This window comes from Olea europaea, chromosome 19 (genome assembly GCF_002742605.1).
Source record: "Olea europaea var. sylvestris chromosome 19, O_europaea_v1, whole genome shotgun sequence".
Taxonomy (NCBI): Eukaryota; Viridiplantae; Streptophyta; class Magnoliopsida; order Lamiales; family Oleaceae; genus Olea; species Olea europaea.
Window position 1 is genome coordinate 9,408,430 of NC_036255.1, and position 13,880 is coordinate 9,422,309.

Consider the following 13,880-nt stretch of genomic DNA (forward strand, 5'->3'; position numbering starts at 1 on the left):
GCGTCAGACAGATGTAAAATGATTGAGGTATAAGTAAACTCATCGGCTTCTTCTTTTTAGTCTTTTGAAAAATTAGCTGGAAAATTGCCTTCAATGGCTTTTGAAACCTTTTGTTGGACTAAAATACCCTTCATTTTTTGTTGCCAGATTGAAAAATCACATTTTCCATTGAAAATACCAACTTCGAAATGTAAAGACATTTTTGAAAAACGAAACAATCAATTAGGCAAATAGATCATACAAAGTAATCCTACAGCCTGTATACACCGTTCTAGATTCTCAGGGTTTCGTAAGACTCGCGATCTTAGATCAAGGGAACGTTTGAATGAGTAAGGTCTTGGTATTCTAACGAAAGTAATAACACAGCGAAATTTACGATGCAACAAAATAGGTATATCCAATCAAATGAAATTTCACAACAATTTTAGCACAAAGCACAATGCGCTAATTTATTCAAAAATAAGTACTCAATCGCAATAATTAAGAGCAAGTAATCCAAATTTCTAGCACAAGCAATGGCTGCCAAGTAATGACAACCCCCAACCTATTGTCACCCCACACGGTGACGCGCTAATACTAAAATTAACGGGTTAAGCCAATTTACCAGAGCGGACGTATCTGAATCTGTATAATCGAGAGAGATGCGAATCTGCTGCTTTAGGACCACCACTATTCGTCCTAAAGATTCAGCAAATATAACCGTGCAACCCGCTAAGAAATGCAGTTCGATTTCTAGGGGCAAAATCGTCCAACCTTTTCTGTGTAACCTGAAACAGAAAACTTCTAACACGAAAAATGTTAGAAATAATATGAGGAACAAACTGCCTGAAGAAAGCTTCCCCAGAAACGGCCGCACGCGCCCGCACGCGCCACCGCCAGAGAAGCCACGCGCCGTCGTCGCCGACTGTCGTCACCTAGACGCGCCGGCCACCTAGCACCGCCTCCACCTGCAGATCACGAATCCGGCCTCCGTTTCACCAAAAGACGTCTGGATTCTCCGGAAATTGAAGTTGCAGATCCCATTTTTGGAAAAAATTCTGGACAGTTTTTTATTTTCTGATTTCTGCCGGTTTTCTGGTCGGATTTTGGCCGAAAATTCCACCCCAACCTCGCTCTGATACCAAATGTTGAACAATCGACCTTCGATGGTGGATTTTTCGGACTCAGTTTCACCAATTTCTATCTTATTAAACACACCCAACAATGGCTCCAGCCCAAACAATCACGATTCTTACTTCAGTTGCTCAAGTCAATGTGTTCACAAAGAACACAATATGGTGGCTGCAATGAATCACCAAGAATAGAGGAAGATCGATTCGATTTAAGGTTCAAGAGAGAAAACTAGAGAAAAATGTCGGCTCCTCTTTTCAATTGCAAAACACACACGGCTCCTATTCACAAATGAGAGCAATATATAGGTTTAGGGTATAATAATACAATGGGCTCATGGACCAACTAATGGTTAAAGGGGGAGAACACAAATTGAGTCATCCAAGAAGTAAAGGGGCCGTGAGCAACATTAACTATATTAAGTTGCTTCAAACGACCCTCAAGTTGTTTTTCGGGTTGAGCCAATTAATCGAGTGTGTTAATAAATATTTCAATCATCGGCCGAAGCCTATGAAATCTAATCCGACTATCCGACACTGTTTAACATCATCGTCCGGGATTATTGGGTATCAAAAACCCAACAGTGACAAATTTTTTGGACTTGTGCATATACTTGGCCTGGAATAGCTGAAAAATGAGGCCAAGTGTGAAATTCTACACAAAGCGCTCCATCATGCATTGAACATATAAAAGTGAAAAAGCTTACATTTACCCCATAGCAACTATAGAAAATCATAGTACTCTAAGTTCAAGATACTTTCGAGTTCGCAACGTTTGAACCCCATCAACACTAGCTCCGTAGGAAATGATTGACCACCAAAGAGTTGATGTCGTCGACAAAACTAGTGTCATTATATCCCTTCACCGCTTCCATCAAGAAATAGAACTGACTAATCCTAAATCAAAGAATCGAGAAATTCAATGCCACTATAGGTTATCTCGTCATGACCTTTTCTTGAATTCTTAAAATTTCTATCGCTTCATCCTCGTAGGGACCCAAGATGAGGGGTCCTTGTGATCTTTTGGCATGAGACTAAATTTATTTGGGAAAATCCATGGACCGAGCTAATCATCTCCACCCGTAGAAACTATGAGATCGAAATTTCAATGTAACCTGTCAACACTACTAGGATTATGCTATTTGTTCAGAATAGGACATATAGAAATTGTGTCAGAAAATGATGTGTGTCCATTCGAACTGGTCATTCATGTTATGAACCAGTATGGCCCAATCTTGTTAAAGAATTAGTCCATGACGATTCGCGAATCTAGCCAAGACAAATCCGTAAAAAGGGTCCTATGCCAGAGGATTGACCCACGACTGGAAACTATTCTGGGCTGTTCCATGAGGCTAATGAACATGCCATTTGCAATGACCAAAAAGAATCTTCGTGCTAAATTTCTTCTCTTCAATTTAAGGTAATTTTACAAATTCATGGATATGGAGTATTTTCTAGCTCTTTAATTACAAAATCGTTGTTTCAACAAGAAGAAATTTCATATCTATGAAGGACCTTTGAAAAATGCTGAGGAGTTTTTAAAACTCATTTTCAAGTAGAGTAGAGCAATCGAAGGATGGGGATGGTAATGGATAATAGATTTTCAAAAAAAGAAAAAAGAAAAAAAGAAGAAGATATTTTTAATAACGTTATTTATATCTAAAAGTTGCGTTGAGCATTTCCAATTGTGCTCTAAATTAAATCTAAATTGTAATTTAGATCTTCAAAGTGGTCGAATATATCTCCAATAGAGAAATGCAAAGTGCATTTTTTTTTTGCCCCCAAAAAAAAGAAAAAGAAAAAGGAAGGATGTGAATTTACATCCTTTTTAGATCTACTTGTAGAACCTACAAGAGGCAAAAAACTATTAACTCACTCGTAGTCAATTTTTTTAGATCTTCTCATTGGAGCATAATTGAATTTAAACTCATTAGAATGTAAATAGAAATGCAAAATTGATTTTGAAAATGTCAATTTATGTCCAATTTTATACCACCATTGAAAATGCTATAGACTTTAACGAGACCTGCGTGCGGGATATGGTCAACTAATTGATTTTCAGTTTCAAGATTTCTACGAGAGGGTTTCATTGTCAACCCAAAACATAGGCCTTTTTAAAAATAAAAAAATCATTAATAATAAACTCTTTGTAAAGAAAATTCAATTTGTTTGTCTAATAGATATGGTCAACTAATTAATTTTCAGTTTCAAGATTTCAGAGTGTTTCATTGTCAACCCAAAACATTGGCTTTTTGGGAAAAAAATAAAATAAAATAAAATAAAATCCATTAATGATAAACTCTTTTGCAAAGAAAATTCATTTGTCTAAATAGAGAAGGGAAAGGATATACTGTAAAACCCCAAACCGAGCACGGAGGCTTTTGTACAATCATCAACAGAGCTCATGATTAAACTTCCATTGAATGCAGCTTTGGCTGCTCAGCAACACAAGAGTATGCTTATTCCATGGTCTTGTGGAAGATCATCAAGCAGTAATGTCCGTGTAAATGTTTCCAAAAGGAGAAATTTTTTGGTTGCGATGGAAAGCTCTCCGGTGCAATCTACCTCGCAAAATCTTGGGCTCCCTATTATGGTAATATCAAGCTTTGTTGATTTTCTCCAATTTTATTTTTACTTATGATAAATTTCCATTTTTTTCAATTCGGTTTGTGATTTTTATTTGAAGTCAATTTGTCACGGTACATCAAGTGTTGAAAGTTGTACATTCTGTCATTGAGACCTCAGGGATAAGAGACACGGATATGTCTTGTATGATCCTGCGTAGTCCTGGGTCCGAGTAGGTATTCAATAGTGAAATGCAGTGTCTGCATACATGAGCGACTTGCAGATTTAGGATTTAGAATGTGGATTTCATGACACTGATTAAATGACATCATTTTATATTTTTGCTAATTATCGGAAGCATATTGACAGTTTACACTACTTGATTGTCAATTCAATGTGCCTCTCTGGTACCACTATGCCAAGTTTGTGAATAAAATTGTATTTAAATGAGACACTTAGTCTTGGAGGAGCATCATACTTAATTTGAATCTTCTTCACGCCTTTTGGCTTATGCCAAGGCAAACTCAGCAACCAGTGTCTCAGATTGCCTAGCTGAAAATACTTGATGGCTGAGTTAGTTCCATCAATAAGGAAACCATTATGATCCCTGCAAACCGTTGCATGACTTCTGCATTTAGTAGAGACCAGAGAAAATCTCTCCTTTTCAAAACCAAACTAGTCCATGCCTTCCGAATTTGCCAACATCTCCTTTGTTATTAATTTTGGATTCTTTTGGGTTTGCCAAGTTAATTATAGAGCTTTGAGGAGACATGCTGGATGTTCCCTCAATTGGATTTTTTATTATGATGCATTAAAGTTGTCTTTTAACAGAGTATCTTGTTTACTTGTGAATAATTTTGTTTTCCATCTATATATGAAATTTATTACTATTTGTACAGGTCATCACTTGAGCTGCTATAGAATATTTCTCGCCTGCAACACATATATTTTTTTTCCTCAGAATTTTAAAATTTTAAGAAGATATTGACATTTGTAACTATTTATGATCAGAATCATTGTTAAGATATTGTTAGTTTTTACAGAAAGATGACATATTGTACAATCGATCTTTAGTGATGCAGATGCTCCTTATATAATTTCTGTATCATAATTTTGTGCAGGTAAATGGTTGTACCGGAAAAATGGGGAGGGCTGTTCTTGAAGCTGCTATCTCTGCTGGACTTCACCCCATTCCTGTAGCGTTAGGTGGGCCATTAGATTCTGGGAAAATTGTGGATATTGGTGGAAAGGAGATTGAAATTCATGGCACGTCTCAAAGAGAAGACATTCTGTCTTCTGTTTTAACTGAATATCCAAATTTGATTGTGGTGGACTACACGGTCCCAGCTGCTGTGAATGGTTAGCATATGTTGATTTATAGTATAATGCAAAGATGTAGCTTGGTTTCCAAAATGCTTTTGTTATGTAGCAAGAATCCAAAGTTATAGCTTGTGCACTTTTTGTTTTGTGGTATACAGAAAATGCTGCACTGTATTGCAAAGTTGGAGTGCCATTTGTAATGGGAACCACTGGAGGAGACAGGGAGCAGCTGTATAAGACTGTTGAAAACTCAAATGTTTATGCTGTGATCTCTCCACAAATGGGTAAACAGGTACTGTAAACTTTGCAATTGTTATTTAGTTTATTATGTATGATGCTCAATTGTTTTCTTGTATTTTGCATTTGTAAAATCTGTTTCGCCGATTCTTTTAGGTGGTAGCATTTCTTGCAGCCATGGAAATTATGGCAGAACAGTTTCCCGGAGCTTTCTTTGGGTATCATTTACAAGTGAGTCTCTATAGTCTGAGTCTCTATAGTCATTTTCTTTTCTAGGTTAACAGTTTATTATAATTTTCTCCTGCTCTTCATTTTAGTACAAACAAATTCAACAGTTTTCACAGGCTCTTTTCCCCATAGGCAACAATTTATTGAACTGAACTTTCTTTCGTATTAGTTTTTCCTCTGGGCTGTGTGTGTTTGCCTGAAGAGGAGTGCACCTGTTAGCATACAAATAACATACCTGGAAAAATAGAGTAATAGATCCCCTGAGCCACCACTACCGTCAGTTGATAGCTCCAGTAATATCCACTTCCGCCTTAAATAAAGGAGTTAATTATAAGCTATATACTTGTTCATTGATGTGTATGAATGTATTGTCTAGTAGAATGATGGAAAAGGTAAATTTGAGAATGCACTGATGTATTCTCTTTTACTGATTTTCCGTACCTTCCAGTTAGTGTCCATATCTTAATTGCAATATAAGACAATGCAGCTCAAAAACTTTATTATAATATTTCGGTTTTATTAGAAAGTTCCCATTTTATTTGAGCATGTTCTTTTATCCAATTTGTAATGCTTGGATTAGTCATTTTTGAAGTTGAAAGTAAGAATGTAAACTCACTCTCTCGTTTAATCCCGGTAAAACTTATATATAAGGTGATGGAGTCCCATCAAGCCAGCAAATTGGATGTTTCTGGAACTGCTAAGGCTGTCATCTCATGCTTTCAGAAACTTGGAGTCTCCTTTGAAATAGATCAGGTGCGTTTGGGGTGTTCATTCATTGTAGACACATTATTGAAATATCTCTTTTTTCCCACACCTTTCAAGGATGAAAACATAGTTATTCTGGAAATTATTGCTCAATTAGGCATAAATCAACTTTGACCACAAAGAAAAGTTAGCAAGTTTCTTGCTTCAAAGTTTTCTGCTTTTAACTTTGTAAATGCGTGAATAAAAACATTTTACTATAAATCTCGATGAAGACTTAAAAATTAAATTAAGCCTCGGGACTGAGGAGTTCAAAATACATTTCATCTTGTAGAGTCTCAGCTGAAGTACCAAAATGTTATTATTTGATGAAGTCCAACATTTTAGGGTGCTAGTAAATGCTCTCTACTTGTCATAATTATCTCATCCTTTCTTCTGGTTCATTTTTTCTACATTGTAGGAGTTCATTAATTGTTTTGATATGTTCCCACTGATAAATGAAATTCATTAGTGAGGAGATTGTTGGTTCAAGGGCAGAAGTGGTTTTGGAGGTGCGATCAAGATGCATTCTTGAAAAGAGTAGCGGGATAGTTAAGACTTGGGAAATTGGGGGGCACTGGAAAACTATGTAATTGGCTTATATCATTGACACTGGACCAGTGATCTGAGCTAAAATGGTGAAATTACTATGACATGAGGTGGTTGCTAAAGATTTGGTTTCTTTTGACATTTAAGCGTGGTAGCTCTGGATCAAATGGAAAAGTGAAAAATGATTACATAACTGACACGAGTTTACTGGGATTAAAAGGCCCAGCTGCCCTGGTTGCTGATGATGTATTCTTGGTTCATGATGCTTTATCAGAAATTGCTGCAGTTAAAAGGACTGCTTTCAAATAGTTTGAAGTGCTAAGCCTAGGAAATTACACGCTTCTTTGTAGAGTGAATCACCCTGTTCTCGTTTTATTCTTCCATTTATGCTGGACCAATCAACTTGCAATGAAGTGGATGTCTTTTTTTGCCGCATCTTCTCAGGGGAGTGCGAGTACATTGTGATCCTGCATCTTGCCATCATGATAGATTTTGCTGTGAATTTGTTGTCGAGTGCCTGTATTGATGATATCTTGGAAAGATTAGCATACTCCTGTTACAAATAGAATCATATGATGTTTCCAAGCTTTCAACTTTTATTTTCTGATAATTATTATCAATCAATCCAATTAGGTTCAACTAATACGTGACCCCAAGTTACAAATTGAGATGGTGGGTGTCCCAGAAGAGCATATATCAGGCCATGCTTTCCATATGTATCATTTGACTTCGCCTGATGGAACGTAATATACTACACCTCATTTTCAACATTGTTATGATACTGTTGTATTTCCGAGCAGCAAATATTTGCTTATATGATTTCTTCTGTTTTTTTTTATTTTTATTTTTTTGTTGTTGGAAGTGTTTCCTTTGAGTTTCAGCATAATGTTTGTGGACGATCAATTTATGCAGAGGGTACGGTTGATGCCATACTTTTCCTTGCCAAGAAGGTAAATATAGTTCATGATAGTTTGTGATAGTTGTATAACTCATTTTTTGGCATCCCATTTGTTCAAACCAATGAGTCGAACAGGTTAGTTATATCCCCCTTCTGTGCCATGTAACCATGTTTTCACAGTTTGTATACAGTATATGAAGTCTTCTCGTGAATGCAGGTTCAATCGAAAGCTGACAAGCGGATATATGACATGATTGACGTTTTACGCGAGGGTAACATGAGATAAGGGCTGTTCTCAACCCGATGTTTCTTTATTTATTGTTTCTTGGGATATTAGTCCTTTCACAGTGTGTAATGTCAGAATCTTATAACATGACATAGGATCAAAATTTGAAAGTAGAGGTTCATGTCAATTTTTGTACCTAGGACGTTGGATTTACGATTCGGTTTCTCCATATGGATGGAAGTCCAGATTATGAAAGAGGGACGGATTTATTTATTTAAATTATATTTTCATCTATCTTAAACACGATGATTCTCAAGATACCGAACATGTGGATACTCCACAAAGAAAATCATTCATAATGCAGCACGATATCGTGAAGGTAGTTGAAAATCAACTATGTCTGGGAAATTTAAGACATAATCCTTCATACCCATGATCAGTAGCTCTGGAGCTTTAACTTTCCAATTTGCTTTGCTGAACTCTTCACTGACTGTTGTATTTTTATTTGGGACTTTGGAGAAGTCGAGGAAAGAATGTGCTTACGTCTTTGGAGATTTGAGAAAAGAAGCAAGGAATTACCTAAATGGAACTTGCAATGCAGTTTTGAAACCCGATTTAGCATATAGAGAACCACATGCCTCGAGATCTTCCTCTGTGAACCAAGGTGGTAAAAGAATAGACGAATCCACAATATCTATCTTGAAAGGAAGGCAGAATCTATGATAAAAGCTTGTGTCAAATCTCATGAAATATTTGAATAAAAATGCGTAGTTGTTAATGAAATTAATATTTGACTTTGACCGAAATTATAAATCATTTATAAATTGATATTCAAACCAAGGCTAGGCCTGAAGAGTTTTGCACACCCAGATCCGTGCCTGGCATTTGTTAGGCCTGGCCCAAGCGAGAATGGTTCATTTATATCCACTTGGGAGCGTGTCTGAATTGGGCCTTGTCCCTTAGCCGCACACATGCTACAATGGTCAAGACTTCTCTATTGCTGCTCTCTTCCTGCAAAAAATATACACAAATAAATAAATAAATAAAATTTATTTTAGTATGTGTTTCGCGCGGGTTAGTCGCTAACAATTAAAAGGGATCAGACGATTGTGTAAGGGACAAACCTTTTGAGACAGTCTCAAAAAGGGGGTGTTCTTTATTGGCAGTGACTTTACAATCGGAAATTAAAAACAGAATGCCTCCAAGGGGCGCAAGCACACGAGTTACTGAAAGAAGTGTTTAAATCTAAGCTAAGAAATTTAAAATTACATGTTCTCCGTTCGAGAGTTTTTGATTCGGTCCTTTTGCTCTATGTCCTTCCTTCCTTTTATACTTCCTGGATGATCTCTTTGTGATCAATCGCCTAAAAACTGCTGGATCGTTTTATAACTGCCCATTTTCCTCGTAATGGCCAACTTGTTATGGAACTACCTTTTCTAACTGCTGCCATTACTCTTTGTCGTTCAACCGTCTTCAATTAGGTTCCTTGAATCGTGGAACGTGATAGGGCTGCTTTAATAACTGCTTTGATAACTGCACTTCTTGATAACCACAACACTTTATGTTTGCTAAGACCTTGGGCGACTCGAAGGTTTGGGCGAGAATAGAGTAACAGTTCTGGGCGACTGCATGACACTCCATTCGCTCAGATTCTGGGCGACTTGCAAATTTGGGCGATGGTGTTACCGCGTTCTTGGGCCTCCCCATTTGGGCCATCATCTTGAATTGTTTGATTGTGTTTCGTCTTTTGGGCTATCTGATTTGGGGATCCTCCAATTGGACTTCATTCCTTGGACCGTTCGATTTGGGTTGAATTTTTATGTGTCAACAATTACCCCCCAATATGGCAGAATTAATACAAATTATTAAATTTTGCCATATTCACTTTGTGTTTCTAGCAGCATTCGAAATTCCCAAGAATTCCAATCATTGTTTTCTTCCATAGCTTGAAAATGTGCGACATTTTGCAAACCCTTATAACCCCCAAACACGCCATTTCACTGCACCATTAAATCACGCCTCACTTTTTCGCGTTTCTCTCCCACGACTTACTGTTCATCTTTTTGCTTCTCTGCTACGTAACTCTGAAAAAACTCCGTTTCATCCTTAATGGCTACTTCACAATCTCAATCTGGCGACTCCTTTAGTTTTGATGACTTTCAGAAACTTCTGAGTCGTTCATACATAACTCCGACTTTTCTCGCGCCTGCCAATGTCAAATTCAATGAGTTCTACCTAGGTCTTTTCTTCAACAATGCAGAGGCAGTCGAACAGGTGGCGGTGGGCCAGCTGTTTCCTTGTATTCAAGGCCCTCCATTTCTAAACTCTCTGTCGCTGTGGCCACTTCGCGAAAGAGGTATTCGCACTTGGCCTAAATCTGATGTAGTTTTTCGTAGGTGGCATGCTCGCCTTGTGGACCATGGTCTTACTAAGGCACTTTTTGATAATGCTAGGATTTCTGATTTGTTAAAAATCTCTATTCAACCCCCTACTTTTGATTCAGCACTTTTTTCGATCATTTTGAGTTTTTGGTCTTCTGAGTATAATACCTTTATTTTCCCTCTTGGCCCCATGTCTATTACTTTAAGGGATGTTGGGGCCCTAGTGAATCTACCACCTTTGGGCGATACCATTTTTCCTGGTATCTTGGTTTCTGGTGGCGCCCCAAAGTTTGGTAGAAACTACACCGAGTCTTATTCAAGCCTGCAAGCCCTTCATAACCATTCGAGCGCTGAGCCTTCCCATACTGAGCGAGTGGCCTTTCTTCTGGTTTGGCTTTGTAAATATGTTTTGTGTGTGCCAAGCATAAAGCCCTCCCTGAGCTATTTACCCATAGTGCACGAATTAGCGCGTGGCAGGCCTCTGAATTTATGTTCTTTCTTTTTGGCTGCCCTCTATAGAGGTATGGCTTCTCTTCAAACTCAATTGAAGAATGGTGCATCTCCCATTAGCAGTGGACCTCTTTGGTTCACTCAAATGTGATTGAAATCCTATTTTTCATTGCTTGGTACTCCATCAATTTCTCGTCCTTCTGCTAGCTGTTATGGGCTAGCTATTGAGCCACTGGCTCCTGTAAATATGTCTAGAAGGGACATTTTTTCACTCTTTTATTTTTGGATTCAGTCCCTTCATTCTTTCCTTTCCCTATCTTTTTGACTCGAGATTATGTGCATCCTTCCTCTACTATAGACAGCGCGAGCACCTCTCTGCTCATTTGGATCCAGTTTTTGACCAGGAGGGAGTTATTTCATGATATTTTGACTGGGACCAATGCCAAGGCAGAGGTAGAAATATATGCTCCCCAATTTTTTGCTCGCCAACTTGATTTCGGCCAAACCTGACCTGTTCCTCCTTGCTATTCAAGGAACTTGATTGACCGCTTCCATATTATTAATAAGGTGGAGGCAGAGGTTATAAATGCTCGCAATCTTCTTTTAACAAACTATTTTTCATGAGCCCCTTTCAATTCTAGTCATGCCATCCATCCCCTTTTTGAACAGCTCTGGCCGTCAGTGAAGCGCAGATTGTTTGCGACTGATGCCAATCGTGCCTTTCATTCACTGGACAGTCGAGCATTTCTTCCCCTCCTCCTATTTTAGTCACTCTTTTGTCCATCCGGAGTCTTTCTCCTCCTCGTCGCGCTAAACAGTCTGCTCGTCCATCTTCTTCTCTCCCTGCCAAGCCTACTGTAGCCAAGAGTGCCCCAAGCCGCAAACGGTCAGCCTCAGCATCTCCCATTTTGGAGGATGATGTTGATGATACCCCTCTTATCATCAGGAGGAACGTAATTAAATTGGTTTACTCACAAGCATACTTTTCCATATTTGAAACTTTTCTGTGTGCTGATGATTTATTTGGACTTCTCAGAAAAGTTCAGCCTCTCCTTTAAAGGCTTTGGTATCGGCAGCTCCTGCTCCATCATCCTCCGTTAAGGCTGCTTCATCCAAACCAGCTGATGAAGGGACTACGCTTAAAGAGACATCTTCAGTCCTAGAATTCTCATCACAACCAATGGATGAGCCACCTTCTTCCCAGGGCGTCAACCTCCAAACATCGAAGCAGAAGGTAATTCAGTTTTTTGATGTTTTACCTTTGCTTGTGCTATTGGTTTCTGATTTGTTGTTTTTGAGTTTTGCAGATGCTCCTATGAGTCTGCCCGTTGTGGCAACATCTTCTCGCTCAGATAAGGGGAAGTCCTCACGAATGGTGGGGTCACAGGTGGCAGACTTGGCCGGGGATATGCCATCTTCCACGATTATTGATGAGGTAATCTTTGCTTCACTTTTATTTCCATCTTGTTCGTTGTAGTGAGAATCTTCAATATTGGCAATTTTCTTTGCAGGATGCTGACAAGATTGTGCGTTCCATCCAAGACTTGTTCGCTTCCTGGCAAGTCAAGGCATCTCGCCCTACTCCATCTGGTCATCCTGCTGCTTCTTCAGAGGAAGATTTGAAGTTTCTCAATCAGTCGATATTTGAGTACGTGTCCTTCATGGATATAGACATTGGTAAGGCTAGTGCTGCCAGACATAAGGATAAGCTTGAGCATTTGAATGCGAAGTTGGAGCAAGCACTGACACTTCCGTCGCTCAATCCTTCTGTCGATTTTAAAGCGACGTTGAAAGTTATCCACTCCGAGGTCCTCTCTTTGTTGGCCAAGAATGCTGAACTGAAGGCAAAAGGTACTCAATATCTTCGTGCCGTATCTGAAAAAGAGTCTTTGCGTCTGGAGATCAACAAGGCTGAGGACGAGTTGAAAGAAATCTCTTCCGAAGTCATGATTGAAGACTCTTTGATGGTTAGTTTGGCTGCTCAGATGAAGGAACTTCAAGCCAAAATGGATGACTGTAAGGCGAGAATGGCTGCTAAAAAGCGTAACGCCGCCCAGGGAATAGAGCGAACTAAGTCTTTGGTCGAGCAGTATAAGAAGTTAGAAGTTGATGATGATGTCGTGGCCGAATTGAACATCACTTCCTCTCGGCAGAACGAGGATTGAGAAAAGCTTAGGGAACGAATTCGTTCAGTATGGGGTGGATTGTAATTAAGACATATGACGCCTTAACTTTTCCTTTTGTAATTTCGCATTTGACTTTCCCTTTGTAACCTTGTTCATCATTAATGAACATATATGTTAACTTCTTGTGCATTTATTTGACGTTTGTCTTTTAATCACCAATTCTTCAAACATTTAACTGCTTTGTGCTAAAAATCTTGCACATTTTCTCTTGATATTTTCACCTCTTTTCCCAAGATTTTAGGCTATTTAATTCCATTTACTAGGCAGAATGTGGCTGTTCATATTCTGTTTCTTCATCTCCACCCCTATAAATGTATGTATGCTTCGCACTTTCCATCTTTCATCTTCATCTTCATTTTCTTCTTCGAAACCAATTTGCTGCCATTGTTTGGCATTCTGATAATCAATCCAAAACCTTCGTCTTTCTATAAAAATGGATTGTTTGGTCCCCCCATTTTACTATTTACCTTGATGTCACCTTTGGTGTGGGAGGTATAGGAAATATTTTTTGGCCAGCAACAAAGTTTTTACCATCAAAGTTCTTCCCATCGTCTCTTTGTCCTTTACAAGGAGTTCGATGATAGAAGGCAATTTTTGGGATGCTTGCGGGCCACCTTGCTTGCTGAGAGTGCTTCTCAGCCTCTTTGCCCGCCATTGCAGCAATACATTTAGGAAGGTGGTGTGAGGCCAGTCCACCCTCTTACTCGGCGATCCCACCATTGCAGCGATGCATTTAAGAAGGCGGTGCGAGGCCAGTCCACCCTCTTACTAGGCAATCGACCGGGAGATTAGCTTACTTTTAATTGTAGTTTGTAGAGCATCCATTATTTGTATTTTTGCATCTTTGTAATGAACGTTTGATAATAAAGGACTTTATTTGAACGTATCTTGCTCTGACCTTGTTATCCTTAATCGTTCAACATATTTTGATTATGCTTTTATCTATTCACATTCCCATAAAGAAGGAACATATTTTTTCAAATATTTGCC

General features: G+C 38.6%; 1 protein-coding gene across 1 annotated transcript; it reads left to right on the forward strand.

Moving 5' to 3' along the window:
• Positions 1 to 3,402: 3,402 nt before the first annotated feature.
• Positions 3,403 to 8,165, forward strand: LOC111368741 (4-hydroxy-tetrahydrodipicolinate reductase 2, chloroplastic-like). Its single transcript, XM_022990158.1, has 8 exons — positions 3,403 to 3,702; positions 4,796 to 5,033; positions 5,153 to 5,286; positions 5,388 to 5,462; positions 6,111 to 6,212; positions 7,383 to 7,492; positions 7,612 to 7,699; positions 7,865 to 8,165. The coding sequence occupies exons 1-8, from the start codon at positions 3,514 to 3,516 to the stop codon at positions 7,931 to 7,933; spliced, it is 1,005 nt and encodes a 334-aa protein (XP_022845926.1). The 5' UTR covers positions 3,403 to 3,513; the 3' UTR covers positions 7,934 to 8,165.
• The last annotated feature ends 5,715 nt before the right edge of the window (positions 8,166 to 13,880 follow it).

What these genes read in the sequence shown, in the direction of transcription:
- LOC111368741 (XM_022990158.1), top strand. Translation starts at nt 3,514, where the DNA reads ATGATTAAACTTCCATTGAATGCAGCTTTGGCTGCTCAGCAACACAAG. An exon ending in CTCCACAAATGGGTAAACAG is followed by an intron (nt 5,287 to 5,387) that starts GTACTGTAAACT and finishes CGATTCTTTTAG; the next exon opens with GTGGTAGCATTTCTTGCAGC. An exon ending in TACTTTTCCTTGCCAAGAAG is followed by an intron (nt 7,700 to 7,864) that starts GTAAATATAGTT and finishes TCGTGAATGCAG; the next exon opens with GTTCAATCGAAAGCTGACAA.